We start from the raw sequence: 27,459 nt of genomic DNA, 5'->3' as shown, positions 1-27,459 counted from the left end.
ACCCCACAAAAAAGTTGGTTAGGGGGTACCTGGCTGAAAAAAATATTTCAACACTGAAAAAAGTCTGAGAACCACTGAAATAGAGCATTTCAGTACCATGTGTAAGAGGATTTCAGCTACGTATATGTGAGAGCTTTTCATTTGGGTATGAGAGGTAACCCTGAATCACAACATGTCCCTAGCGGCCCCACATAGCCCGGGAAGGACATACCTGTTTGTTTTTGTTCTCCAGGGAGATCTCGTACTCGCTGGGCCCCTCCCTCTTGGCGGCGGTGCCCTCCGCGTCCCGTCCCACCGAGGACGAGCCGTCCTCCAGGCTCAGCAACCGGCCGCTGTCGCGGGAATAAGAGCGGATAGCCATCAGCGGTCGCCACCTTCCATGACCTTCAAACACATCTGTGGAGTGTGTGCGCAAGTGTGTGTGTGTGCGTGTGTGTGTGAGGAGCAGCAGGTGGGAAATGATTGCAGTTGCCGGGGGCCATAGCAGGACACAATTGCATCACGGTTTGCAGCAGGAATTCATTAAAATGTTCTCCCAAGCCTTTATTGTGATTGTATAATCATTTAATTTTGTTTAATTATGTGAAGTCTTATTATGTATCATTATCGTTCCTATCTATATTTTGGCCGGAGTCAAATGATAACGATCCCATCTGGATTGGTTACCTAATGAGATCTTTCGTGTAGGTCATCAGTCCGCCTGAAGGGGAGCAGAAGGGGAAGGGGAGTGGTTAACAAGGCCTGCCTCGCAAGCTAAAGTTCAGGGTTTGAATCTTTGCTCTGACTTTCCTGTGTGGGGGTTTGCATGTCTGTTGTCCTACTTATAACTTCTTTTTTTTTTTTTGCCATGACGTGAACAGGGAAGCTTATTTTTCAGATTAAGAGCAAATTAATTGGAACATGAAGCAATTTAATGCTAAGTTGTGTTACAGTATCTCCGATGCAAAATGTCACATTTGAAATTTTATTCCGATGTGCATTGTCATCAGTGATGTAAATGATGTAATAAAACAGGTAGCATTACATGATCTATCTTCTGGATTTTCTGAATGAAATACACTTTGAGATAACCCTAAAAATGTAGTTTCAAAATTCATTAGAAAGCTGTAAATGATTAAATATCTCAAAAATGTCATTTTTAATCAGCCACTGCTGAAATCTAATATAACACTTTGTAAACGCAGTGACAGAAACAGGGCATTTTTCTTTTCAAATCAAGTGCAAATTACTTTGAACATGAAGCTACTTCTTGCCAAATTGTGCTGGAGTGAATCCTTCTCAAAAAGCCTTTATTTTGTAATATTTCAGATGGTTGTGGATTTCTATTAGTCGCACTATTTTCCTGCAGTTTAGCCAAAAACAAAACTGAATCAAATATGCCTCGAAATACCACCACAAATGGTATTTTGGGTATTTTCATACACAAATTCTATATGCTGGCTTAGGGCAAACTTGGCAGAAAAAAATACTTCACAAGGGGGCGTATGATCTACCTAATATAATACGTTGTAAACGCGGTGACAGAAACAGTGCATTTTTCTTTTCAAATCAAGTGCAAATTAATTTGAACATGAAGCTACTTCTTGCCAAATTGTGCTGGAGTGAATCCTTCTCAAAAAGCCTTTATTTTGTAATATTTCAGATGGTTTGTGGATTTCCATTAGTCGCACTATTTTCCTGCAGTTTAGCCAAAAACAAAACTGAATCAAATATGCCTAGAAATACCGCTACAAATGGTATTTTGGGGCTATTTTGATCCACAAATTCTATATGCTGGCTTAGGGCAAACTTGGCAGAAAAAAATACTTCACAAGGGGGCGTATGATCACTGAAAAAAGATGAAGAACCCATTTGTGTATGAAATATCAAACAAAAATCCACATTGAAAAGAATGTCCCGAACACTGTGGCGTAATAACTCTCTGTGTTCTTAGCACGAATTAAGACAATACAACGGGAACGTCTGCATTCGTTTGTGAGACGCAGAGGCAATCTCCTCAAAGTCAAACACGACTTGCATGAAAAGTAGCAAGATAACTTAATCAGCCTCTGCAGATATTTCACAAACAATCATCTGTAATAGAGCCGAGGACAGAGGGTATAGGGAAAATTAAATCATTATAGTCTATTTTAACGCAGCGTTAACATGGTTTATTGCGGCTGCCTTGAATAATTCCCTGTCCTGCCTTTTATTTAATCCCACAGACAAATATTGCTCTTTTGCACGACATCACTACTGAAAATATGCCAAAGGGGAAAATGAGGCCGGTGAAAAAGCCCCAAAATTGAATTGTTGATATGTTCAAGGAAACGTTATGGATTTTTTTTTTGCCACTCCAATTTAGAAGTGAAACATGTCTTGGTTTAATAAGGTCTGTTGCATGGTTTTGATGAAATATACCAAGGATCTTGAATTTTAATACATTTCTCCACATTTTTTTAAGCTTTTTCTGAGGCATCTCAAAATGGTCCTTCTGATCACTTGTTGTATGTCAAAACTCACAATATATAATTGAGTTTCTCAGGATTAGCAGAGACAGCAAAAGCAACATGCAAAGCAAACAATTTTCTTCAAAACTTAAATAGTACAATGGTGTATAAAGACACTAAAGTGTGACATAATAATTTCAGTTTCTCATGAAAATATTGAGCCTGTATTGGTTTAGGGCCACTCCAACTTGCCTCACTTGCTTGATGACCTTGGGAAGTATTAACACCTTGAACGCCGTTGACGTAATATGACGTCAACGGGAAACCTACTCAAGGAGTGCCATCGACGTCAGTTGACGTCAGTCAACTTGTAATGGAAATGTAAAAATTTTAAGGTGGAAAAATCTGGAAAAAAATATTTGGAATTCAAATAGGTATCAGGGAAGTTTTTTTTTTGTTTTGTTTTGTTTTGTTTGTTTTTTTTTAGAGGGAGTCATCAAATTTTGGCCACATTTTGCTCTGCTGAATGGCAATACCAGCTGAAGCTAGCAAACAAAGGTCTTAAGGACTGATTTTTATTTTAAATTGGTTAATTTTGCGGTTTTCTGTTCTCACTGGTTCTGGGTTTTTGTTGGGTTTTGATTTGTCTTTTCACCTTCTAGGTTGTTTTTTATTACTTTGTTCATATTCTTAGTTCATGTTTCTGTTCCCCTTGTGCGATTGTGTCCACCTGTCCTCATTAACTTGCTTCCCTTGTGCCTGCCAATCAGATTCCTGCTCCTATTGTGTCATGCCCAGGTGTTCCTTGTTTGTCTCTTTAGTTCTGAGTGTATTTATTTACTGTTTCCTGTCAGTTCGTGTCGGGTCATTGTCGAAATGTCATTGTTGACGTTGCTGTTAGTTCCTTGTCGTCTTCATTTGGTTCCACAACCTTCCACCACCTCAGCCACCATGCCACAAAGTAACAGGTAAGACATTTTAGAAACATTTTGGAACAAACGAGTCTCAACGACTGTTTTTTTTTTGTTTTGTTCTGTTTTTCGCTATTTGAGGTGTGTTCAACGCTGCTAGCTAGCGCAAATTTGTGCATCCAATAACACTGCAGTTCTTCTTCGCTTTTAGCTTTGTCTAGAGAGCGTTTCCATGGCCATCACTTGAAAATTATGTGGATCCAACAACATAAGCTTTTAGCTTTGTTATGATAGCAGTTCTGTGTCCATCACTTGGAAATGGAGAATCTTCACCCGGCCTACCCAGCAAGTTATGGGCAGGGACACTTTGAGGATTTTTTTTTTTTTTTAATAGTGAATTAGCTCTTCATCACAGTTGAACAAAATCTAGAAAGGGTCTCTCACAGGCACATTTAGAGAATTACACAGTTCACAAAAGATTTTGTTATGTAATTTCACACTTGATGGGTGGGCAGGCACTCCAGAGATCCAACTATTTTTATACAAGCTATTAAAAAGACAATTTTCCATAACATGTCCCCTGTGAGCGTTGATCATCATTTGACAAATATTTTATTGTGATTGCCCGCCTCTCGAAATGAATTAAAAAGTGTTTTGAGGACAGAGCGTATTCGCACGTGTAATATTTGATCATTTTTACACACCGAAGACTGAACATCAGGATCCTATTCTCAGCGCACACTCGGAATTCCTCTTATTGTCGAATTGTTATTGTTGTTATCGAGCCAATATCCCGCTCAGAAAGAAGGCCACAAGAGAAGCATTGTGTCTTTCCGATGAACTGAAGCGAGACGGGTTCGCCCGCAAATAAAATGGAAACGTGGCGGAAACAAGAAGAGGAGAAATCAGCGCCCAATCAGAATGCATTAGAGTACATTAGAATACATTAAAGGCTTTAAAATGCGAGAGTTGAGGAATTTATGCATCTGTACTGCAAAAAGCTTCCGTAATATTATGTGAGACAGGCTGCACATGGTGACATCAGGCACAAGTGTTCATCCGTCAAAAAATATGAGTAAAAACAAACACAATCACACATGATTTTCTTAAATACATATTTTATTAGAGGTCATTCCTAATTGTAAGATTCATTATTCGTATTTCAAATATGAAATAAAATGCATTAATTATTCATTTATCATGTCATTCATGCACCTAGTTAAAATGTGCTTGCGCAAATGATAAAATGAAAAAATATTGAGATAAAAAAGTTACATCAAGAAGACAGCCCATTTTTGATTAATTAAGCAGTTAAAAGGCATTTTGCTTCAAATTGATTTGATCGTTTATTTAATTTTCAATACTTTTAAATCTCATTTTGCCAATTTTGTAGACCAAAAATGACATTGCATATGTTACATTATGACAACTCACCGCTCATATTGTGAATGTCACATGACCAAGAGGTGAGCCGTGATTGGTTCTTACCCAACTGAGCGCAGATGATTTCATTTTCATTTTCAGTGGAGCAAGTTAAAAAATGTCTTTTTAAAGGTATTTAAAGGTGAAAAACAATTTAGTCATTTAAAATATTACAAAACATAAACTTCTTTTCTGCTGAAAATGATTAAATGTGCACTATGCTTTTATGCAATGTTTTAATTTCTTTTAAAACAAATGACAAATAACTATAAAATGATCAAATGTATTATTTAAAAAAATATATTCTTACGTACACATTTCCCCTCTTTTTACGTCATAATAAATACAAATTGATTTATTGTATATTATCAAATAAAATATTGGTAAAATACACCTGTGTTTCTGCACAATTTTAATATTTCATTTATCTTAATGAAATATTTGGTTAATTAATTTAAAAATAATCCAAATATGATTTCATTATTCTTACGGTAAAATGACCTTTTTTACATAACACATCTCACTTGTTTTATTGATCTTGATGAGATGTGGTTAATTTATTGAACATACATACATATAATAACAACGTTGCTACTATTTTAGTAATAGAAATCTATCAACAATTACAGCATAGGTCAAACTGTATTAATTTCCCAAGAGAAATACCGTATATTCAATTTATAGTCCTGCAATGCACATACAGTAAGTACTGTGCAAAGCTTTGCGCTCATGACCTTAGAAGACGGGGAGGAAGGGTGATTATTTGCGCTCGAGCGCTCCAGTCACGTTATGGTTTAACCGTGCAGGCCAGTGTCACGTGACGCCACGTTGACATTAAATTTCTGCTTTGCATCATCACGGCTGACTGGACATATTTTCGCCGCTACAGTCAATATGTGAATGTACCAATGAAGGCATCTCAACAGAGGAAGGAGCAGAATACCAGATAATAATAAAAAAAATTTTTTAAAAAGGCTTCCAAATCATGAATGTTTGTCATGAGAACAAAACTATTGTGGATGGTACTTCCTAGAAAAATTACCATATTTTCCGCACTATAAGGCACACCCAAAAGATTTGAATTTTCTCCAAAGTTGACAGTGCGACTTATAATGGTAAGATGCGCCTTATACAGCGCATAAACCGCGACTTTTCATTTTGGGGGATGAAAACAATAAAAAAAACTTCATCACCATGTAAATTCTTCACTTTTCACCTCTGTGTTTCAGTTATAAATGTATATTTTAACCATTAAAGATTTTAAAGTACCCTATTTGAAATTTTGATATGCAATATATCCTCTAATACTGAAGTACTATAGATTATAGATATTGAAGTATGTGGGGACAAGGGGCAAAAACCGCCAGTTTTTGTCAAACAAAGCGCAATTTTTTAAATAAATAAATCCAGACACTGTTTTTAAATCAACAAAACAATATATTTGAAGTTTAATATTTCATTGAATCACCATTATATTCTTTTAAACTCTTGATTGGTCTTGGCATCGATCTAAAAAGTCATTTAATGTAATCAAGAGGTATTTTTTTTCCGAATTCTTCAGATAATACTTTCCACAAATGATCTTTATTCTTCATTTCTGATTGTCTATGAATAAAGTTTGACTGATGTCTCTGATTTTGTTGAAATTCCCTTTAGCGCGGCTCCATCTAGTGGATGCTTATTGCAACCCCTGCCATTACTGTAGCTTCTATTCTGTGCGCCTTATAATGTGGTGTGCCTTATATTTGAAAAAAAAAAAAAACTTAAAATAGGATATTCATTGAAGGTGCGCCTTTTAGAGCAGAAAATATGGTATGCTAAATTTCTCCTCCTGACATAACACAAAAGATTAAATGACAAATGGTATAAGATTTGGAAAATATACATGCACGCGCACAAACCTAACAGTCATTCATTAAACACAATATTTTGGGTTATTAAAAAACCCCAAAAGAAGCGTTGATCTCTTTTTGAACCATGTTGTGTTATTTTTAACATTGAATATTTCAGTGTGTGTGCGTGGTGTGAGGAGGGGCAGGGAAATGCAAGAATGCATTTGAATGCACCGCATGCACCATGTTAGTGTCTAGTGTGAACACTTATACCCTATAATAAAATTACAGCATAATTTCTTAGCCATTTATTAACTTTTTTTTAATGAGCGAATGAATATGATTTTTTTCCCCTCGACTGTGTGTTGATGTTGGTAGCTAAGCGAAATGATGCAATAAAAAAAAAAAAAGATTCAAGAAAATGAGTCAGTGCAGCAGTTCTCCCAATACCACAGCAATTGCAAACTTCACAATAAAAGCCTGCTAAGGGAATTGCATGGACGTCCTTGTATTATTTGGTGTTTTTGTTTTGAAGTTGACCCTTCTTAGGTAGTTGAGTCTTTCTGTAAATCATATTAAAAAAATATATGATTACTGTCGCATCCAATTATGTACGGATCACAGATTAAAGATCTGTAAAGTACTAAATGAAACATGCACACGGAAATTTTCACTAGCGCGCTCGCTAAAGTTGACGGCATTTACGGTTGAATCGGTCCAAAGTGTCGAGTCCTGATAAGAGTGTAGGAGAGCGACAAAACAAGACTCCATTCCATTTCCTCATCATAATTTTGATATATTGCCAGCAAATCCAATTTGCTATCTGAACATAATGAGAAATAAGACCAAACACACACGCCCACACGCACATTAACTCATCGCTCCACTACAAACCCCACAACTGCCCACGTGCCAAGGAGATGTCAACATGGCTCGTTTTCTTGTCCCCTCGTTACTATGGCAGTGGCGGCCATTGCGTCATTGGCGGGTTGCTAGGGGCGATAGAGTATCGACGGTATTGGCGCTCATTGCTCTGACTAAAGCCCGCTTGCTCAATAACCTCAAGGCCCTGACGGCTATTTGTTACAAAGACTTTAATGTGTCTCTCTGTGACCACAAGTGCACACACACACACACACACACACAAACCCACACCATAATGTGTGCCGTCAACTTCACCCGGACCAAAATGTTCATATAATGCCCATGAACAACACCGACGTCGCAAACAGGGAGACAATAGGCGAGAAGATCATTCCATTGATAGAATGACTGAATACAATAAACCCTAAATTGACTCAGAAGATGTTGATAACAAAGTAAACAATGAGGGTAAAAAACATTTTCGCAATGATTCCGACAAAAGGAGACGAAGGACGGAGTATAAACCAAGGACGACAGTGGAGGAGCTTCATTTATTAGTCTTCCTGTCCAAGCCTTTTACCTTCAGGCTACTGTAGCTCCTGCGCTTATCTGAGTAATGCACAAGTGAGTCAAATAAGTCAGCGTGGTATTGCGCAACATTGTCCGCAACGCAAATAAATGTCAGACCTCGCGGCAGGCCGGCAGGGACTCGTAAAATTAAAACGGAGAGGATGGTTAGGTTTTTTTGATTTGGAGATTTCCACAAAAGTCCACCTGATAATGTGGTTGAAATGTGTGAAAATATGTTATTTATAGACAATGGCATCATTAGCTAGTGTGTTTTGGGTTTATTCAAACCAAGAGCTTCTTGGGAATCTCGCATCGTCTGTCTTAAAATAACCCGGAATTCCTCATCACTAATGCCATTTCACAACTACTGATATAAATGCATAAATCGACTAACACAAAAACGTGAACCTCCAGCCCGCAACCGAATAAAAGTCGTACATGATTGCAGGACTCCTTAGAACAAACTGCCGTGATTAGTTATCCAAACGTGGCTGAAATACATGAAATCCAAATTCAATATTTTATTTTAACCAGAGAGTTGTGTTCATTTCTCAGACATAGCAATAATTTCTCTGGGTCAAGATGCCTCGGAGAAGTTCAAATATTCAAAAATGTTTGAAACATTTATTCTGTGTGTGTAAGCCAACTAAAAAAATTCTGTGATTCTTTTGAATTTTCTCATGGATAGCGATGATATTTGTTATATTGACCTATGTTTAGCATAATCAAGACAAATGTCAGAAATTGAAAAAAAAAGTGTACAAACGCCATCTTTATCAGATATTTATTCATCACCAAGCATGAACAATATAACAGACAATATAATTAACAGATAAATATATGATTAAAATAATCATTAGTCACAACCGTACTTACAACAGAAGGGAACATCTATCATTGTAGAGTTAATCTTCAGTTCTGGGATCCCTTTCTTAAATGAGTCAATTTCTCTTTTTTAATTTATTATACTGATGCATTGTGCTGTCTGACAAATTAAGCAAGTTATAAGTCACCAAGTACTACAATGAGAGGGGAGTTAAACATCACATCTACTTCTATTCGCCTTTTTTCTGTTTTTAATTGATTGTTACATTCCAAAAAACAAAAGAACAAACTGATAACATTTCGTTCTTGGCAATACTTCTTCGTGAATAAGTAATATTTACAATATCTTGGCATGCCGCAGAGTTGGGGATAAAATGAGGCAACATTCAAATTTTGCCAGCAAACTACCTTGACATCCAAACACTCCACACGAAGGTGAAAGAGCGGAGGTGAACCCCCAACTTCATAACTGTGAGGCCAGTATGCTAAGCACGTGTCCACCGTGTGAACAATATGACGTACAAGCCGTCAATCTTACCTGGACGTGCCGCCGGCGTCAGCCTCAGGATGCTCGGGGGCGGGGCAGCAGAACTGATGCAACACAGTCTCGTTTCTGGCAAACAGAGAGGACACAAGAACGTTATTTGTCTGTCTGTTTTGCTAGCATCCCGCCAACCAGCTAACGCCAAAAGATTCCGGAAAAAGAGACTTTCATTAAACTCCTCGGGATTATTTGGCACTGATCCCTTCGTAAATACCCTATGTGGGTCAATTCCGGGCCGCTTACGGCTCGTTGATACCGCCGTCCAGATGTTGATACCCACGATGCATCGCTCACGGCCGTGATTTAGCCTTGTTCCCCAACCAGCGTGACAGATGGTCACTTCCAGCTATTTCCCTTCCCATACAAGTTACAACACTTTCATTCATATTTGAGCTACGCTATCTGGGCTAGAGGCAACCCTTCTAAATACTTGTGAAGGATCGTTGCCTCACCTTAGGGATGCTGCACGTCTCCCGGCATTAAGCGTACGGTAAAGGTATAGCTTTTCAGAAATGGACATTTCCCGCAATACGCGTATTCTAGTTTGACTGCGCTACAAAAGCGTCTCCTGACCTGCACTCAGCATATTGTATGTGATGCAAAATCACAGTGACAGGCAGTCAGAGTCAACGGCAGGACTCACTATGACAGCCGCGGCTATAAAAAGATTCTTGTTCTCAACGACTTCGACATCCAGAAAGATCCTTACGCACATCCATCTATTTTCTTTTCCAGTTCGGGGTTGGAAAAGGTGGGATCTACTCCTGTAACGGTCACCAGTAATATGTAGGGAACATATAGGCAAACTATCACTCATATATTCACGACAATTTAACCCTAACCCCTTAACCTTAACCCTAACCCAAACACTAGAGAGGGGTTTTCAGTCGTTGTTATTTTTTTTTTCAGCGATGTAACCACTCGAAAAAATGTGAAAAAAAAACTTAATCAGGAGGCACGCGTGCCACTGGAACATGGGAGACAGGCGATAGGTCGACTGAGCCAATCAGAGGCAGATTGTCCGTTCGGGGGCAAGCAGAAACGTGGTCAGGCAGACGGAGCAAGTTTTCTCACCGGGGAAACTGGCGTTAGCATAGTAGGGGGCAGACAAGGTCGGAACAAAGACGGGCAAGGCAGGAGTGGATGCGAGAAGCCTTGGCATGGGAAGCAAGACGACCTGGCTGGGAACTGGCAGGAAAACGAAAGCTTTTATGCAAGGCAGGCAATTGGTTGGACCTGATGGTGATTGAATTGGAAGGAATGAAATGTGGTCCAACTGGTTTGTGACCTGGCTGGTAAGGCAGGAAGTGACAGCATTTTTGGATGGAAAGAAAAAATTTGGAGCGCCGCCCGTGTCTGAGTTATTAAAATTCGCAGCAACATTTGTTGTGGAATCTGTAGGTGTATTTTATTTAGCATCTCCAGAAAGCAGATCTGTTTTTCTGATGGTTCATCTGTCTAAAATTTGCTTCGATATTGACAGTGCGCCTTTGTAAAAAAAACTTTTTTTTTAAGTTGTAAACAACGCTACCCCTAACAAAGATGGATGAATTCTTTTAGCGCGGTAAACCACACCCTGCTTAAAAAAGAAATAAAAGCCAAAGGTGCAGATTTGGTCTGAAATGCGCAAAAACTCTTCCTTTTTAAAAGATCTTTGACTCATATTGTGTTCTTTGTGTCCGATCTCTCTTATTGATTAAACTGACAACACTTAAGCAGTAAGTTGCTTCATGTTACATTTAATTTACTCTCAATTTGAAAGGGCTTCGCGTTGAATATGTTTGCCGATACGTGCTGTAATCCGGTTAAAATCTCACGTACCAACTGAAGTGCCTTCATGTGCATCCATTTGAGAACCATTGATTTTATGCTGCACAATATGTAGCAAAAAAACATTAGCGACCCTGTAGCTCAACCATGTCCACCATTATTAACACAAGCTCCAAATCCATCTCCAATTAATGAAAATGCCAAGGAGAAAGACCTTCAAATCAATGATGTTAATTATATTTTTGTCTTTGGTTAACCTGCCAACCTGACGTGTATAAACACAAGTTTAAGTACAGTTATCCCTCATGTGGTTTGTTCGTAGTTTAACAAGCTGCATTCCACTTATCTCATCAATGGCAACACGGGTTAATCAGGCTGACTGACTGACATTAATTAGTTCGGTTGATTAAGATAACTCGACAGTGCACTTAGCCAACCTTTTTTTTGTTTAAATTGGCATGTTTCTTAGAGCAGCACAACAAAGAGAGACGGAGCTTTCGAAAAATCAATTTTGAGATGAAACAATTGTTTTCAGAGGTTTACGAAGCCCCGCGGGGTATCGTTCACAGAGCGTAAATGACTTGTCTAATCAAGAGACAGATACACATAGCGGGAAGGATCTTAAATGTACTCGTATAGGAAGTGTCACCTCATGCTGCTGAGGAAGTCGACAAAATGTGTTTGTGTGCATGTGTGTTTAAAGTAGGGGGCAGGCGGGGTGACAAAGGTCGATCGGCTTGACTTGAAAAGCATAAATTTGCCTTATAAAATTAACGCTGCTCAAATTCTTCGGTTGCCTCGATAGGGAAGATTCATTTTCCGCTTAGCAACGCTTGGCTTTGACAATGTATTATAAAAATATAAAAATATTCTTTACAATAATATGTTTGATGCACCGCCATTAGTCTAAACCACAGCATCCTGATTGTTGTGTTTCTAGAGTGCGATTTAATTAGATATAAAATCCACCCATTTTTATTAATCTGGTCGTTTTCTTACTGTCGATTGAAAATGGCATCACAGTTGCTCAGTGATCAGTTAATAACCAATCACAGCTCAGCTGTTTTCTGAGTTTGGCCATGTGACATTTGCAAGCTGTGTCCTGATTGGTCGTTACCTGAGTCCTTAGTAACTGATGTCATTTTTAGTTGACAGCAAGTGTGCAAAATGAAAACCTGAAACTGAGTGGATTTTACTGTACAATTCAGATTGCATAGATGTAAGAATGATTGTTTAGACAAATGTGTCTGCATAAAACATATTGTAATTCAATTTTTGAGTGGATTTCCCCTTTAATCAAGTCATGTAAACACCACAGAGGAAGACCAGAACTGAGATTCAAAATGGCCAACTTCAGAACCGTGAAGTCCACATGCCAACCATCAGTTCTCCGTGCTGCCCATTTCTTTGATTTCCCGTGGGAGAAAGTGAGCGGCCTCCCTTAACGGCTCTACCGCAGAGATGTCAGCGTAATTGGAAAAGCAGATGTTGATCATTAGTGAGTGAATCAAAGTACAGAGCTCAGTTTCCGCTCATTTTTTTTATTTTGTTTTGTTTTATTTGTGGTCATGTTCGCTGTCAGAAAGACACTCGCGCTTCAATCTATTGGAGGCCTTTCACCTAATGGCCATCCGCATCCACGGCGGCGTACAAATAGAGCAGGTGAATATTTTAAGAGTACACGCCTTCTGCTGTCGGCCGGCGTCGCCGTCATGCTTACACTGCCTCGCTCTTTTAGCGCTACTTCAAGCACAATATGTTCAGTCATCAGTCGCTTGCCAGGAGGCTCGCATGCAACTCGGGCTCAGGATGACGCCGGTACATTTTGTGCACCTTCCCAGACACCACAGGATGTCCCTCGGTCCTCTGGTGTCGGATTGTTTGTTCAGGATAGATAAAGCGAGTAGACGGCTGGCCCAAAACGCCTCGGCTTTCTTTTTCTTCCTCTTCCTTGCACGGTCGTCTCTCTGCACCTGAGCCGGTCAGCCGGCCTCGAGCTCCTTCCGCAAACCTCCTCCGAGGGGGCCTCCATCAAAGAGCGTTACTGAGCGTGCATCTTCTATTCCTCGCTCCCCCTCCTGAGAATGGCTGATTACCGTTCGCTCCACGGGCTAAGTGGGCCAGATAGCGAAGGCTCAGCTGGAAAGAGAGGCAGAGAATCCTTTCTCTGAACCTCTTGCTTCCCCTGCAAAACACCCCGGGGTGCGTACACGTGCACCGGCAACACTGGCAACAATGCTGCCAAATACACAAAACACAACGCCAAAAAAAGATTACACACCAGCCCACGTGTCATTTAGACGTGCGGACGCATTGATAGACGAGTGCGAGGCGCGTGTGAGGCTAACCTGACTCTTCTTCACATGCACATAGCCAGATAATCCAATCCTAATAAATACTAATACCAAATTTTTACTGACAGAGGCATTTATGTCAACATGTACGCTACATGTATTAGACAGGTTGGTTGCATTTCACGTATCTAAAGAACATCACAGAGAGATTTCTAATATTTTGGCTGTGTTGAGTCGGATAACCAGATTTTCCAAAATAGTAACTCGGGTAGGTCAAACTAGTGAAATATATTCCGTATAAATCGCAACTTTTTCCTCATGAAGTAAATCCTGCGACTTATAGTCAGATGCAACTTATCTACGTTTGTTTTGTTTTTTTGGGTTTTTTTCTGCTAACCACCAGGAGACGATCCGCCTGTAATCCAAATGTGTTCAAGGTATCAATTTATGGAACAACTATAAAAAAGTACTGAAAATATGTGAATAAACGGCTGTCCTCAAAAAGAGCTTTAAAAATATAGTATTAAAAATACATCATGTACAAATTGAATAAGATCTTGTATAAAAGATTGACATGTAATTTTATATATGATTATATATATGTATTACATGTAAAGTGTTTATATGTTCACCCAATAATTAATTCGTAGTTTGAACTGCTATTTAATTCTGCAGTTTTCTGTCAATGTAATGTTACAAACATCCACCCATTTTCTAGAACTATGTAGCTGCTAAACATGCAGGCATGTTCAGCCTGATGAAGATAGAATGTTTCTGTAAACAGACTTTTTTTTAAACTTCCATATAGCATTTTTCTGCGGCTTATCTGTGACTGTTTTCTTGCTCAATTTTTGCTGCTGCAGCTTATATATCGGTACAGCTTATGGTCCGAAAAATACGGTAATGAAGTGTCACAAGGAACCATTTAAAACGAATTTAATTGCAATGCTATCTTGGATGAAAGTGCGACTGCGCTAAACTTATCATTGTACTCACCATGATCCAACCTTTTTTTGCTTGAGTGTTGTGCCAGTGTAGTCAAATTTGCATCTCCTGTGCAACTTTAGTTTGCATGCAGCAGTTTTGATTTTGGTTTAAATGATCAAATGTACACCTTGCAATGTGCTCACAGAATAGCCATAGCTATTTGGTACATTGAATTAGTATTTCTATTGATGTTTGAGATGTCCTACTGTGTGAGTGGTCATTGAATGCATGTCCCATCAATGACGTGTGTGAGCGCAGTACTTGCTTTCTTTTGCTTCTGAATGTAGCTATCGATTGATGAATGCGAGGACTTCTTTTTTTTTTTTAAACCTTGTTCCTAAAAGTGAAAATCAATTGACACAACATACGTCAACACGCTGCCAGATAGCTCAACTCGCTATGGTCTGACTTCATTTCCCAAGATTCCTCGAAACAGAAGCAGGAAGTAGTTCTATTTCAGGTATGATAGGAAGCTCAAAGTAAGTATTTAATTAGTTTGTCATATGATTGACGTATGCATGGCTCAAACAATTGGCTTGCTAGAGATATTTAACAAACAAAAAAGCAGCCTGCCTAAAATTAGGACAAAACAAGGGGGCATTGAGAACATTTTACTCCAAAGGACTATATTTTGTCAAAGTCTAAACAGAGTCAATTTTACACTTATAAGAGGGTACAATATTAAGAGTAAATCCCATTGTAAATTAATTTCATTTCATTCAAGAGTAAAATGTACTCTCTAAGATTTTCTTTGTGGTAGTAGTAGTAGTAGATTGTCTTTTAGTACTACTTGAGAAGTAAAAGTACATAGCAGGAGGATGCATAATCTCATATCAAAAAATGAGTACTGGGAGGAGTAGTAGTGGTACACAGTAAACTTCACAGAGTACATGTTAATCAAAAAGACTAGATTTGGTCTCAGAGCTAAATTTAAAAGTAAAATTTATACATGAAAGAGAGTAAATCCAATTGTATATTTTACTCTGTTTAGACTGGGACCAAATATAGTTGATTGAGAGTAATATATACTCTAGAAATGTACTGTGTAGTAGTAAGATGAGTAGACCAGTAGAAGTGAAAAACACAAGTGCTATAATTGTAGGGAAGTATAAATAGCAGTACCAGTAAAAATAAAAGTAGCTAAAAAGTAGCAGCATAAGAATATTAGTAGTATGAATAGGAGCAAGATTATGGTAGTAGCAATAAGTGGAGATGAGTAGTAGGAAACTACAAGAGTACCAGTTGTCGTAGTCTAGTAAAACGACCTGAAGGGTCATAGAATACTGCAATTAGAATAACAATAGCAGGAAGCGGAGTAGATGATTAGTTGGAGTTGTAATAGTAGTTATAATTATTGTCCATGAGTAGAAAAGCTGTGGTAGGAGTGATGGATGACACTAGTAGTGGAAAATAACAGTTGAAAGCCGTTTAATTGTTCTGGAGTAGGAGACAAAGTAGTCGTACTGTTTGAGTATTCCAAGATTGTTTTTGTTGTTGTTGTACAGCAGTAGGCGACTGAAAGAGAAGTACCACTAGAGATTATGTAAAGCCAAATATACTCATAATATTTCTTAAGCACTGCCTGAGCATGAGTGCCTGTGTGCCTGTTTTTTGTTTTTTTTTAATTGACAGATGTAGTTGAGTAAGTGAATGGCTGGAGCCTACTACAAAAAAATGTGTGATGTTGTCGATGCTGTTTGGGGATTGAAAGCCATGCTGTCGTCTTACGTCGAGAACATTTCAAAACAAACACTTTCAACTCCCTTCTGTCGACAAGACACATTTTGAGCATACACAAGCTTACATGAGCTATGGATCAACTGACTAATTACAGATTACAATCCAACCACACTGTTGTTTTTTTCTTGTAGCTCATTTTCCATTTATAACACTATCTAACCTCCCTTCACTCCCATATATATATATATATATATATATATATATATATATATATATATATATATATATATATATATATATATATATATATATATATATATATATATATATATATATATATATATATATATATATATATATATATATACACACACACACACACACACACACACACACACACAAAGGGAAAGTGAAAAGTCTATCTGCAGGGTAAGGAACTCAACGTAAACAAAACGCAGCTTTCAGCGGATGCTTTGGGAGAATGAAAATGCTTTACCGATTTCAGGTTGCCGAGCATCATAATCTTCCGCTTGAAGCACTGAGCAGACCTCCACATTCAAAACCAAAACAAGAGCAATCTGTAGTAAGCTGACAATCTTTAAAGCAGCGTATCCTTGAGGATCGTTGGAATGTTCACAAATGAAACGCTGAGTGTGTCGTAATTCACCAAGGCATTATGTAGAGACATGCTGTGGCTGTTTTAGTTGTACGATATGTACTTTTTGCCTCTTGGCATATCTTGAAAAAAAGCTCCAAATGTGACCAATTTGTTCGTGATAGTAATAGTACAGTAGAAACTCGATATAACAGACCCGTAACCAACGAATTCTGGTTTTTATGAAGATCCTGCATCATCATTTGGTAAATGAATTGCCATTGTTAAGGGCTGCAAGTACCAATGTTTGAAAATTGCAAGTCTATTTACCATTTTACAGTGCGCTAAAAAATGTCATTTGGTTAATGTTTTGTTCCCTAAAATGTCAAGAGTGTGGACAAAAAAATATCATCAGTTTTTTTTCCCTCCAAAATAAAAGCCGATGTTTGTCAATGTCTCATTTTGATTTAGCATAAAGCTCCTTTCGTCAAAGACTGAAGAAATCTGACGATATTTACTGTTGACAGGTTGAAATCCTAAGAATTTGCAAAATTTTAGGTTTCTAAACATTTCCTTGATTATTAAAAGAAATTATCCATTCATTTGTTCATAGACTAAATGGCGATTCACCATTGCATCGCTTCAATAATCAAAATCAATTTTAACAGTTGACCCCAAACCCCAATCATTAAATCAATGTTCCAGGGTAAATTTACCAGTTGACAGAAGCATTGTTCCCATGGGGATTGCGGGCATCCCAAGGTATTAGCACACCACATTTTTTATTAGCATTTCTGATAGTGGCAAATCTTTTTTGTACCAAATGCAGGAAGGTTCTAAAATATGCGAATGGCCCGCAGGCCGACTATTTGACATTTTTTATATAAACACTAAAGAAAAGTATATTTCTTTCAAGAGCCGATGTAGCGGCATACTATGAAGTCAGAGGAAGAGGGGGGGTGGGGGGGGGGGGGTTCACATGGTGCACGTGCATCTCATCTAACAGGAAAACATCAGAGGCCGTCAGTTGCCCCATGAGACGTGAACAAGCCGCACATTCATTAAAAGCAGAAGACGCAATGTGGACGCACCGCATCGGATCACTTGCCAGGCTTCCCCTCTCACACACACACACACACACACACACACACACACACGCACACACGCACGCACGCGCACACACACACACACACACACTGATGTAAAAGCAGGTGTCACACATATACTACACACAATCATGCATGCATACACGTATACAGTATTTATAGCATTTGCACAAATGCATGCATCACACAAACACCTTGCTTGTCCCACACACACTCACACCCTCACTCACACACCCACACACAAACGCATGCATCACACACACAGAGTACACACATACTGCATGCATTACACACACAGCTACGTATCACACACTTGCACATTTATCACAGTAACCTTTATTACCAACGCACGCATGCATGCATTACACATGTGCATGCAACACACGCACACACCTAAACACACTTATGCATTGTGCATGCATTCATGAACAGGCCATATATTACACACGCAGATAAACACATGATAACACAAATGCAGGCACATCTCACACACAAATGCATGCATACACTCATACGCACACATACTCACACAGACACACAATGCATATGTATATATATATATATATATATATATATATATATATATATATATATATATATATATATATATATATATATATATATATATATATATATATATATACACACACACACACACAAATTATCCACACATTTGCATACACACGATGCACAAAGGGCACACAAAACAAGCACACGCGCACTACACACATGCCTTACACAAACACATAGATGACCCATGTATGCATCGCACACATAAACACATGTGCAAGCCCACAGCTGTTTGTTACGTAATGATCCAGTTTCGCTTTTAAATAATCCACCTCTCTCTCTCACGCGCTCTCTCTCTCTAACACACACACGCGCGCACGCACACACGCTCCCTCATTCTCACAAACACGCGCACACACAAATGTTAAAAGATTTTTTTTTTGACTGAGCAACGCTCATTGTGCGTGGAGGCTAATGATAAGAATCATAAAAACAACCTCGGTGGGAAATAAAATAAATGGAAAGAATATTATTTTGCTGGAATGTGGAGCAAACGGGCGCAATAGTATTTAATTTTTCATCGCATTTACTCACTCTGATGTCTTGGCGAGGGCCAGTGTCCGGCACAGAGTCGTCGGGGTCATCGGAACCAAGGAGCGGCAGCCGCTGCAACTCCCGCCGTTCTCCGGCTCGCTCTCGACCGGCGAATCTGTGATGGGCTCGGCCGGAACGAGCTGCATGTCCCCCGGGTCCAGAGGCTCCGCGGGAGGAGGCTGGACCACCGAGGCTCCGTCGACTTGTTGTGCCGGTGCGTCCGCTTGCTCCGGTGCGGGGCTCGCCGCGGAGCTCGTCCCGGAGCTCTTATTCGTCTGGGGGTCCTGAGCGAGGTGGAGGTGATGGAGGCAGCCCACGTCGGGATGAAGCTGATGGTGATGGTGGAGGAGGTGGTGGGGGTACGCGGGGTAGGGATGCTGCTGCACGCGGACATCTCGCAGGTGCCTGTTCTCCCCGATGAGCTCATCCACCCGCCGGTCCAGCTCCTCGATGCGGGAGCGCTGCGTCTGGATGAGACTTTGCTGGTTCTGCACGATCGTGGTGAGCTCCCGCAGGTACAAGATCGCCTGCACCGGATTTTCCAGCAGGCTGGAGCTCATCCTCGCGAGGCTCGGACAGGGAAGAGACGCAAAACGGACGCGGAGGAGAGGGAGGACGTATAGGGACCAGCTCTCCCTGGGCTTCTTGTTGTATTTTCTTCTTTTTGAAGGATGCAGCGACAGCGCTCGCATGCACTTGTGCTCCCTCCCTCCTGTCTCTCTATCTCAATGCGCTGAGAAGTGCTGAAGAGAGGAACTAGATCCAGCTGTGATGGGAGGAGGGGAGGGGGGGATAAGAGGAGGAGGGGAGAAGGAGGCACAGGTGCGCCATTACGCACATGCAGACACGATCAAACTTCAGAGCGAACACGCACCCTACAGGCGGTGCGACATTAAAGCAGTGCACGAATGTTATAGACTACAGTGCTTGTTCAAAAAATGTCGGAAAAGCACTCATATAGTCTCACAGTAAAAATTTGGAGTTAAAAAAAACAAAAACATGTCTTATCACTGGAAGTTATGCATAAGTGTTAAAAAGAACAGTTACATGGTAACGTGACACGTGCACGTTCAAGTAACTTGACCATTGCATACACTAAATAGTAATTGAAGAGTTTTCTTGAAAAATGTACAATTTTTAATTGTCTTTCGAATGTAACTCTCGCGTTTTCCCTTAGTGCAGCGAGAGTTCGCTGCCAAAACTTCACCGAGGTACAATGAACGCAACATGCTCAATGAGAAAGTCATGTGACACATGGACACGGAAGTAAACCTACCGTTGTTTTGCTGGCGCCGTTAGCCTACGTTTCACATAGCGTTTAATTTTTATCTTAAGACAGATGCCCGGGGAGTGTTGACAATTGCATTAAGTCAATGGTCAGGTAAGGAGTATGTTTTTTAAAAAGGGTGCAATGTTCAATTTTTTTACGATCTAACTAACGGCGTTTCTTACTCATCAGTGTGAAGTGCGTCACATTTCGATGGTCATTGGTGTTTCGAATAAATGAGTACTGTACATTAAAAAAAATCCAAGTGCTTGCATTACCCTTTGAAAGTCCAAATTGTTGACACACTGACATTGTATCATGTGTTGTTGCTGCTCAAGTCATGTGAGAATCAGAGTGTGGATGCAAACAAGCTGATGAACTAAATGTACAAATCTCTGCAAGATTGTCGTGAATTCCAATGGGATAATGGTGACTTGCAGGCACTTTGCAAAAATTGTATGTTGTCAATAATTTACTGTCCCCTCGAAATAATTCTACAATCTACACACACCAATTCATGTCTTATTATTGGCTACAAATGTGTGTACACCCCTAAGTGAAAACGTCCTTTTGTGTGGCCACCACAATTTTCATGCATTAAGTCAACCTTCTAGAGCAGGGAGTGTTTTTTCTTTAAATTAAAATACTGTTTTTATAACGACAGTATGTAAGAGGAGTCATTCAATTTGTGAGCTACGTAATATATATTTTTTATTTTAACCCGAAAAACAATGATAATGGGGCCCCAAGATGAACACTATTTTGAGCCTACTGCTTCTAGAAATAATTGGGGGCTTGTTTTACCTTTGTAATGTAGAATGACCAAGCATCTCTGCCTTGAGGGTCAAGTGTACTCAGTACCTCTCATCCAGCCAGACCTGAGGAGAGAGGAGGCTATTTATCAGATTGTAGATGCATTGTACTTCCTGGAGACCATCTCTACTGACATTTTTAAGAGGTAAGGTCAACACCTTTTGCTTAAAATTCTCACTATCCAGATTCCAGAAAGTAACTTTCTGAAAGGAATTGAGAGTTTTTGTTGTTGTTGTTTGTTTCATGTTTGTTTTTAGAGTGTCCGAGAGCGTTGAAAAAAATCGCTGCCACCTGCAGAGCGTCAGCAATCGGATCCAACTGGTTCAGGCTCGCGTTGGCAGGATCAAAGGCAGTAAAAAAGCCACCAAGGTAAAGTGACAAATAAAAATAAAACTAACATTCTCTTGAGACGGGCAGAAATGACATCTGCATAGTGGCGCTTGAGAAGAAAGATCTCCAAGCTTTGTCGCCGGTTGCCATGGAAACAATGAAAATAAATACCTGTAAAATATTGTGTATCTAGGTTTTCTCCAGTGCCAAGTACCCGGCCCCAGACCGACTCCAGGACTACTTCTCAATCTTCGCAGGAGCCACCGACCCATCGTCACAACACCGCCCGCGACAAAAAATACAAAACAAACTTCGACCCTTCGATGAAAAGACTCTACAGGTAGTCTGCTTTTTCCTTTAATGATGAACCACAAACAATCATGTGAGCATGATTTTAATTTGTGGGATTATTTATTATTTTTCTGCTACAGTTACAGTTAGCTTTAAAGTTGATTTATGATAATGAATGAAAAAGTTGATGATGATAGACACCACTGAAAATGCAAACACCAACGCTGGCCTCAAACATTAGAATATAGTTAGCTCCAATGTTAGCTTACAGGATTTATTATAATGAGTAAAAAATGTTATGATAATGATTTAGATATTGGCAGGCATTTTTTTTGTCATTAATTTTTTACTTCAACTTTTATGCAATGACATTTTATGAAGTAAAGCATGGCTTTTATTTTCATTAAAAATAAATAAAACAAATGGCTAACATTAGCTGCTTCTTTACCAACTTGTCACTTTTTTTCATAGCTTCCAACGTTAGCTTCTGAAGTTAGCTTTCAAAATTGCTGATTAATATTCAAACTACACATACCACTCAGAGAGTCAAGGAAAACAAACATTGGCCCCGTACATTAGATTTCAAAGTTTGCTCCAATGTTAGCTCTCAGACTTATAATGAACAAAAAAGTTGTTTATGAAATTGGGACCCCAATTTGTGTGTGCGTGTGTTTGTTTTATTGCTCATTTTTATACATTATTATTGCTCTTCAGCTCACCCCCAGTTGTATTGTCTCCCCGGCAGGAGAAGCTGGTCTACTACCCCGTGTGTGCAGGCAACAAGAAGAAGGTAGAAGATGAGGCGGAAGGGCTAGGCAGCCTGCCGCGCAACATCTCCTCTGTCAGCTCGCTGTTGCTCTTCAACACCACGGAGAACCTGTGAGTCCACACACACACGTACAGTTGTCAAGAGTAGATACTTGAACATTAAAAATAGCTGAAACATCTATGACAGTCACAAAGTATTTGTACTTACTAATGCCCCCCACCACCACCATTGTGCATCAAAGCTACAAAAAGTACGTGTTCCTCGACCCCCTGGCGGGAGCTGTGACCAAGACGCACACCGCCATCGAGACAGAAAATGAGGAGAAACCTTTCGACGCTCCGCTGTCCATCACAAAAAGAGAGCAGCTCGAGAGAATGGTAACTTAACAGCTTTTTTATAAGGAAAAGTATTGGGACACTAGCTTACAACTAGAATGTGTTTTTACAAACACACTAAAAGTCCAACAGTAAAACGTTTATACTTACCGGATTATAAGGTATGCTGTCAATGAATGGCCTATTTTAAAACTGTTTTATATATAGGGCTTATATATAGGGCGCACCGCAGTATAAGGCGCATAGAATTGAAGCGACAGTAGTGGCCGGGGTTGCGTTATCCATCCACTAGATGGAGCTGCGCTAAAGGGAATGTCAACAAAACAATCAAATATGCCAAAGTAAGTTCAAAGTTAAAATATATTCTTTTGTTGATTTAAAAACAGTTTCTGGATTTATTTGATCAAATTGCACCTTTAGGCGCATCGTATAGTGCAGAAAATATAATAATTTGACCAGTAAATTAGTTTTCATGTACAGTTAATACTTTTAACTCATTCTTTACAAACCCAGTTAAAACACCAATAGCTTAAATGTTATTCCAGAAAATGTCAGATGAAGTCATTTTTGTTGCTGCAAGTCATGCATATTTATTCTCAGATACAGTATATGACCGCCACATTTGGTGACAAACAAAATAATTAACTCATTCACTTCCAGCCCAGTAAAATTGGATCTTTGACATCTATAGCAGTGAATGAGTTGAAAACGCATTTATCCACTTGCTGTCAATTGACATAATGTGCTCAAGGTTTAGGTTAGAACTAATCACAGCTCACCTTGCAAATATTACAAGACCAAACTCAGAAAACACTCAAACACTGAAAATGGCGAAATTAGTGATCCCTTTAACAAACCTTGTTGAAAAACTGGTGTGTCCCTATATTTTTGTCCATCTGTTGTAGAACATCAATTTTACCCCGGACAATTGACCAATTCTATTATAAAGTATAGAGTCAGGGTTTTTTAACTTGCAATTTCCATGTGCTTCTCAATTATATTTTGCAAAATCCCCCCAGAAATAAGACCCCCACCCCGCACAAACTGTACTGAAGATTATTATCCATAAAGATTGGATAATCATACCTTAAAGTGGATCCTTTTTAACATTAACAAAAGAAAAAAACCTATATAAGTCAACTTTCGACAACTGTTAACACAATTTTTTACAGTGTTTATACATGTTACAGGTTAGTCTAAAACTGAAAAAAGTGCATCAAAGTTCCTGAAATTAAAATAAATAAAAAATACGACAATCCTTATTTTACTGCGATAACACTGGGGGCCCGTCTCACTTTTTGAGAACTGTGTTAATGGATGGACTATTTGGTAGATTAATCGATTCTAAAAAATATTGGATGAGGCCAGCCCTAATCTTTTCTGATTGCGCCACTTCAAAGCAAAAATCTTACTGTAATTTTGTCCACGATGCTATTTCAAAAGTCTGTCATGTTTTAACAGACGGCGGAGAACTACTTCTACGTCCCAGACTTGGGTCAAGTGCCAGAGATCGACGTGCCGTCGTACCTGCCCGACCTACCGGGCATCGCTGATGACTTGTCCTACAGCGCCGACCTGGGGCCCGGTTTTGCCCCGTCGGGGCCCATGCTTAACATTCCTGAGCTTCCGTCCTTCTCGGAGGACAGCGGAGGTATATTGTTCGAACAGGAGTAGGAAGTGTGAAAGCAGCTCAAGTGTTGCTTGACTGACCCGTTTTGTTGTTAGGTGATCTTCACCCTAGCACTCTTCCGCCTCCTCCTCCTCCTCCTCCACCGCCTCCTCCTCCTCCGGCACCTGCCAGTACTGCAGGACCGCCTCCTCCGCCGCCTCCACCGCCACCGCCTCCTGCAGAAACCACCTCGGACGGAGACGGAGTTCCTAGTTCAGGTCTGCCTGAAAACTATGCAGTACCAAACAAAAGTTTGGGGACACCCACAAGTTTTGTTTTCATTATTTAAAAGACTCCAAAATTATAGATTAATACCAAAAATTCCAAAATTATAGATTAACACCATAACACTATTTTTTTTTTTAAACGGCCAAAATTATGTGTCCTATAAATTAAGTTAAAATTAGATTTTTTTTTTTAATTCAATACCATTTGAGGAAGATTGATCCGTCAGCCACATAAGCCGAGTTTTGATGCACACGTGCATTTTTATATCAGCCGTATTCTTGCTTACACTAATTACCGTAACGGTACGAGCAAGAAGGCGGATGTCAGTTGGCTGTTAGCAGCAAATGCCTCTTGCAGCTAACGAAAAAGAAGCCAGCAGGCTGAACCTACGTCAGAGTGCATCCTTGTTCACATGCAAGAATATTACTAAAATGGAGAGGAACATTATAGATGATTATAGAACGTGCAAAGGCATATACATACAATCATAAACTTGGTGAAACATGGACCCCATAGGCCCGGTGTCCGGCGCCCCCAGTGAGGTAGTCCAGCCCTCAGACGGCCGAGCCAGCCTCCTGGAGTCCATCCGAAACGCCGGCGGCATCGGCAAAGCCAAGTTGCGCAACGTCAAGGAACGCAAGATGGAGAAGAAGAAACAGAAGGAGCAGGAACAAGGTTGGAAGGCACCATGTTTTATTTCAGGGCGACACCAAAAGCGACTTTTAGCGTCGTCCAATCAAGAGCAAACTCAAGTCAACCAGATGAGGCACTCGCTCACTGTTGTCCAGGAGTGTCCAGACTTTTTGGGGCCGCATACAGAAATCAGTCAAGGAAGATTATATTGTTGATATTTTCAAGTTGCAGTAATATGATAAACTGCTCAGCAGTTTTCTCTTAAAGACGATAAGCAATTTTTTTAGATTTGGGGGTGGCCAGCTGAAGAGCAACCGAATCCCATCTCCACATTTAGAACCAAAATGTTAAAGTGGCCCTTGCATCCTTTCATTTTTCCGTATGTGGCCCACAAATGAAAATTTTTGGACACTTCTGCTCTACAGTGTATAAAACAATTTACTATTATTGTTAGTAGTAGCCCTCCCTTTATTTTTCATGCGCCTTGCGGGCCATTTCAAACCATCTTTAACATATGTCTCGGGCCACTGAAAAATGGATGGCAGGCCGTAAATGGCCCCCGAGCTGTAGTTTGGACACCTCTGCTCTAGTCCATTTTGTAGTTTTCGCAGTAATACTGTATTTCATTGAGAATATACCATTTAAAAGTAAAACTAGGTTAAATGCTTATAATAACGTGTCCATTGGTAACTTTCAGTGCCAAGCGTTATCGGTAACCATTAGCGTAAACATGGGCGATATCTTGTGAAAGATTGATTGAGAATTACATGTAATGGATGTGTTGTATGTATGGTCTTCCCCAACGTGCGCAACACTGCCATCCAATGGTCACAGTTCCTCACTACAGTGCTCAATTGTTTTAATGTTATTTAAAAAAAAAAAAAAAAAAAGCACTGGTCAAGGGTGTCAGCTACCATTTCATAAAAAACGTATTTGACGACAATTCTCATCATTGGCACACAACGTAACAAATTATTATTTGTCATCTGTGAGCAGTTGTAGCAGCATCCAGCAGCGGCGACCTCATGTCCGATCTCTTCAACAAACTCGCCATGCGCAGGAAAGGTACATACGAGAACGAACGCAAGCCTGGCGGGAATTTTGCTTGAGATAAAAATGACGTATCCTTTTTTTTTTTTTTCTCAGGTATTTCTGGGAAGGGTCCGGTCGGGGGGGATTCAACGGAACCCCCCTCCAACGCCGGCGGAGCCTTTGCGAGAATGTCAGACGTCATCCCGCCACTTCCCGCCCCGCAAACGACAACGGACGACGACGACTGGGAGGTCTGAGAAAAGCGGACGCTAAAAATTTGATGCACTGATGAGTTAGGCTCGGAAATCTCGCTGAAAGCTTTCCGATACATTTCCATGGGAAGTAACGCTGGGGAATATCGGGTAGGTATCATATTCAAAAGTAGACATCCTTGCACAAATAAGATAACTAAAAGTATAACATTGAACAGATTTCTTTGTAAACAGAACTTATATTTTATTGAACAATTTATTCTTTCATTGAAGAACAAAAACGTGAATATTGATTTATAGATTACTCAAGTCGACCTATTCAAAAATCGAGGAATTGCAAGGATATTTAATTGTACTTGAATGAAACGTGCTTGTTTTTGTCAGCAATATGCAAAAATATGTTTCACCAATATGTTTCGTTTCCCTTTTGGAAGCCATTCTTTAATTGTTGCAGCCCTTTCACTAATATAAATAAATGGAATTGACCAAACTAGAAGTATTACATAACATTTGACTGTAAAAAGAGTGTCAGTCATGTACACGTTTTTGTATTTCGCCATAAGTAGAAATGCTCACGGGAGTCATCGACGCATTTTACTCGCACGTGTTTTTCTCTCCAATCAACCAATGTTTGCATTATGTAACAATGCTCCTTAAATATTTCATGTGGCAAATGAAAGCTGTGCAGCATTGTAGCTCCTTCAATAATTCAGTTGGACACGCAGCATTTAGAAATGTTCCAACAATGTTGTAGATTCACAGCGGATGTAAAAAGTCTACACAAGTTTTTTGTGATGCAGGGGTAAAAAAAAAAAAAAAAAAAAAAGCGATCAAGATGAATCATTTAAAAACGGTTCCCTACGAATAATGTGACCTGGACAGCTCGATTGAAAAACATGTTGAAGCTTTTAGAGAAGGGAAGTAAAAATAAAGAAACGGGATAGTGG

The 27,459-nt window shown here is 39.6% G+C and overlaps 2 protein-coding genes across 4 annotated transcripts in view; one reads left to right on the top strand and one right to left on the bottom strand.

Annotated features, from left to right (window-relative positions):
• iqsec3b (IQ motif and Sec7 domain ArfGEF 3b) overlaps window positions 1–19,661 on the bottom strand; it is a 49,501-nt gene extending 29,840 nt beyond the window's left edge. For both annotated transcript variants that reach the window (XM_088416649.1, XM_088416650.1), the window contains exons 1-3: window positions 18,934–19,661; window positions 9,392–9,466; window positions 212–332 (exon numbers count right to left, since the gene is read on the bottom strand). In XM_088416649.1, the coding sequence (XP_088272775.1) occupies window positions 212–332; window positions 9,392–9,466; window positions 18,934–19,625 (888 nt within the window). In that variant the 5' untranslated portion in view covers window positions 19,626–19,661. The remainder of the gene's footprint in view (window positions 1–211; window positions 333–9,391; window positions 9,467–18,933) is intronic.
• On the top strand, window positions 19,477–27,371 carry washc1 (WASH complex subunit 1). Of its 2 annotated transcripts, none has more exons than XM_088416654.1 (11): window positions 19,477–19,755; window positions 21,018–21,158; window positions 21,271–21,382; window positions 21,537–21,683; window positions 22,380–22,513; window positions 22,645–22,780; window positions 24,200–24,389; window positions 24,464–24,625; window positions 25,152–25,310; window positions 26,265–26,333; window positions 26,415–27,371. In XM_088416654.1, the coding sequence occupies exons 2-11, from the start codon at window positions 21,019–21,021 to the stop codon at window positions 26,555–26,557; spliced, it is 1,392 nt and encodes a 463-aa protein (XP_088272780.1). In that variant the 5' UTR covers window positions 19,477–19,755; window position 21,018; the 3' UTR covers window positions 26,558–27,371. The 2 variants fall into 2 exon arrangements, with proteins under 2 accessions (XP_088272780.1, XP_088272779.1); XM_088416653.1 differs by lacking the exon at window positions 19,477–19,755 and adding an exon at window positions 19,766–20,314.
• The last annotated feature ends 88 nt before the right edge of the window (window positions 27,372–27,459 follow it).

This window comes from Hippichthys cyanospilos, chromosome 6 (assembly GCF_059441005.1).
Source record: "Hippichthys cyanospilos isolate Australia breed blue-spotted pipefish chromosome 6, RoL_Hcya_1.0, whole genome shotgun sequence".
Lineage (NCBI taxonomy): Eukaryota > Metazoa > Chordata > Actinopteri > Syngnathiformes > Syngnathidae > Hippichthys > Hippichthys cyanospilos.
Note: the sequence above shows the minus strand (reverse complement) of the source record. Positions and strands in the feature narration are given on the sequence as shown.

Bases quoted from the DNA above. Each gene is read 5' to 3' on its own strand.
- washc1 (XM_088416653.1), top strand. The intron at 22,514-22,644 runs GTGAGTCCACAC...TGTGCATCAAAG, and splicing joins TTCAACACCACGGAGAACCT to CTACAAAAAGTACGTGTTCC. The intron at 24,390-24,463 runs GTATATTGTTCG...TTTTGTTGTTAG, and splicing joins CTTCTCGGAGGACAGCGGAG to GTGATCTTCACCCTAGCACT.